The sequence below is a fragment of the Microtus ochrogaster genome, linkage group LG1 (assembly GCF_000317375.1).
Source record: "Microtus ochrogaster isolate Prairie Vole_2 linkage group LG1, MicOch1.0, whole genome shotgun sequence".
In the NCBI taxonomy this organism is placed as follows: Eukaryota; Metazoa; Chordata; class Mammalia; order Rodentia; family Cricetidae; genus Microtus; species Microtus ochrogaster.
Window position 1 is genome coordinate 54,544,758 of NC_022027.1, and position 1,474 is coordinate 54,546,231.

Consider the following 1,474-nt stretch of genomic DNA (forward strand, 5'->3'; position numbering starts at 1 on the left):
TTCAACTCCCAAAACTTTCAGAATTCCTTAAGATGGTGCTGGCTTCCATGAACTGAAGTTTTAGTACACGAGGCTTCTGGGCACTGATGTTTTAGTGCACGAGGCCTCGTGGCACTGATACTTTTAGCACACCAGGCTGCCTGTGCAGGACGTTCAAAAACCGACCCTTATCCCTCACCTCTCCCAGCAGGCTTCCCTCTGGGCTCCACTGTGCAGTCTGAAACCAAGGGCATCTGGATGTGGTGTGTGCCACACCCAACCAAGCCAAACCACACCCTGGTCCTCCTGGACACTGAGGGCCTGGGCGACGTAGAAAAGGTAGGATGAGGTCCATGCTGACCGTTATGAGCCCTTGTTATCTAACTAGCTAACTTATTCATCTAATAGTTCTACAGACTGAACTACAGTAGGTGAGATAAATACTGATTTATTTAGATTTCACATTTAGACAAGGTCAAGTTTTTGTTTTTGCTTTTGTTTTTGAGACAGGGTTTCTCTGTGCAGCTTTGAAGCCTATCTTAGAACTTGCTCTGTCAACCAGGCTAGCCCCAAACTCACAGAGATTCTCCTACTCATGTCCCCCAAATGCTGTATTAAAGACCTGCTCCACCATTGCCCAGTGATAAGATGTATTATATTAGGTGAAACATGCTTTTATTTCTTGTCATTTGCGTGAATGATTTCAGTCAATTCAATAAAATTTTGTCTAGTAGTTAAATTCCTGAATTATAGGTATAGTAGTTAGATATTAGGGAAGAAAATAAAGGTTTTTTTTTTCTCATGAACCTTCCTAGTTTTATTGAGGATCCTACCTGTGTGTTTCTCATATAGTCCAGTACCTGGAAAGAAGCAGAAAAGAGAGAAGAAGAGCAGTTACGGGGCAGCCTCTGACATCTGAACTCCAGAAGGAGAACTAGGGCAGGGATTTTAGAGCTAGCCTGTGTTGGGTAAAGGGTGAGGGTATTCATCTCTAGTGCCTACCCGTCACTGGAAGTCTTCCCTGGAGGCCTTGTCATTCTAAGTGCTGGCATATGAGAGCTGTTACACATCAGCTCTTTCAGAGCTAGATGAACAAGGTCTTCCCTTCTGAAAGGTGGACCAGGTGGCACAGTGCTACCCCTACTAGGAGCAATTAGGTGGATGGATGCTTCCATGGGAAGGTAGATGGCATCACAGCAGGAGCAGTTAGGTGGACAGAAGCTCCCATGGGAAGGTAGATGACATCACAGTAAGAGCAGGTGGGTGAACAGATGCTTCCATGAGTAGGTGAATGACATCACACTAGAAGCAGTTAGGTGGATAGATGCTCCCATAGGGGATGACATCATCCCATCTCAGTTGGTGAGCCATGGCTGTCTTGTCTTCTGAGATACCTAGGATACATTTTGGAAATGGGGTTAAGGATTGGGTTTACATTTTTGAGAGCTATATTTTTATTGTGTATAGTGTGTGTGTGTCTGCTTGTGGTATGTGT

At 44.7% G+C, this 1,474-nt stretch overlaps 1 protein-coding gene across 1 annotated transcript in view; it reads left to right on the forward strand.

The window, feature by feature from the left end:
* Positions 1-1,474, forward strand: part of LOC101995969 (guanylate-binding protein 7-like) — a 12,955-nt gene that overhangs the window by 1,569 nt on the left and 9,912 nt on the right. The window contains exons 2-3 of the mRNA XM_026785036.1: positions 191-318; positions 388-406. Of these exons, the coding sequence (XP_026640837.1) occupies positions 191-318; positions 388-406 (147 nt within the window). The remainder of the gene's footprint in view (positions 1-190; positions 319-387; positions 407-1,474) is intronic.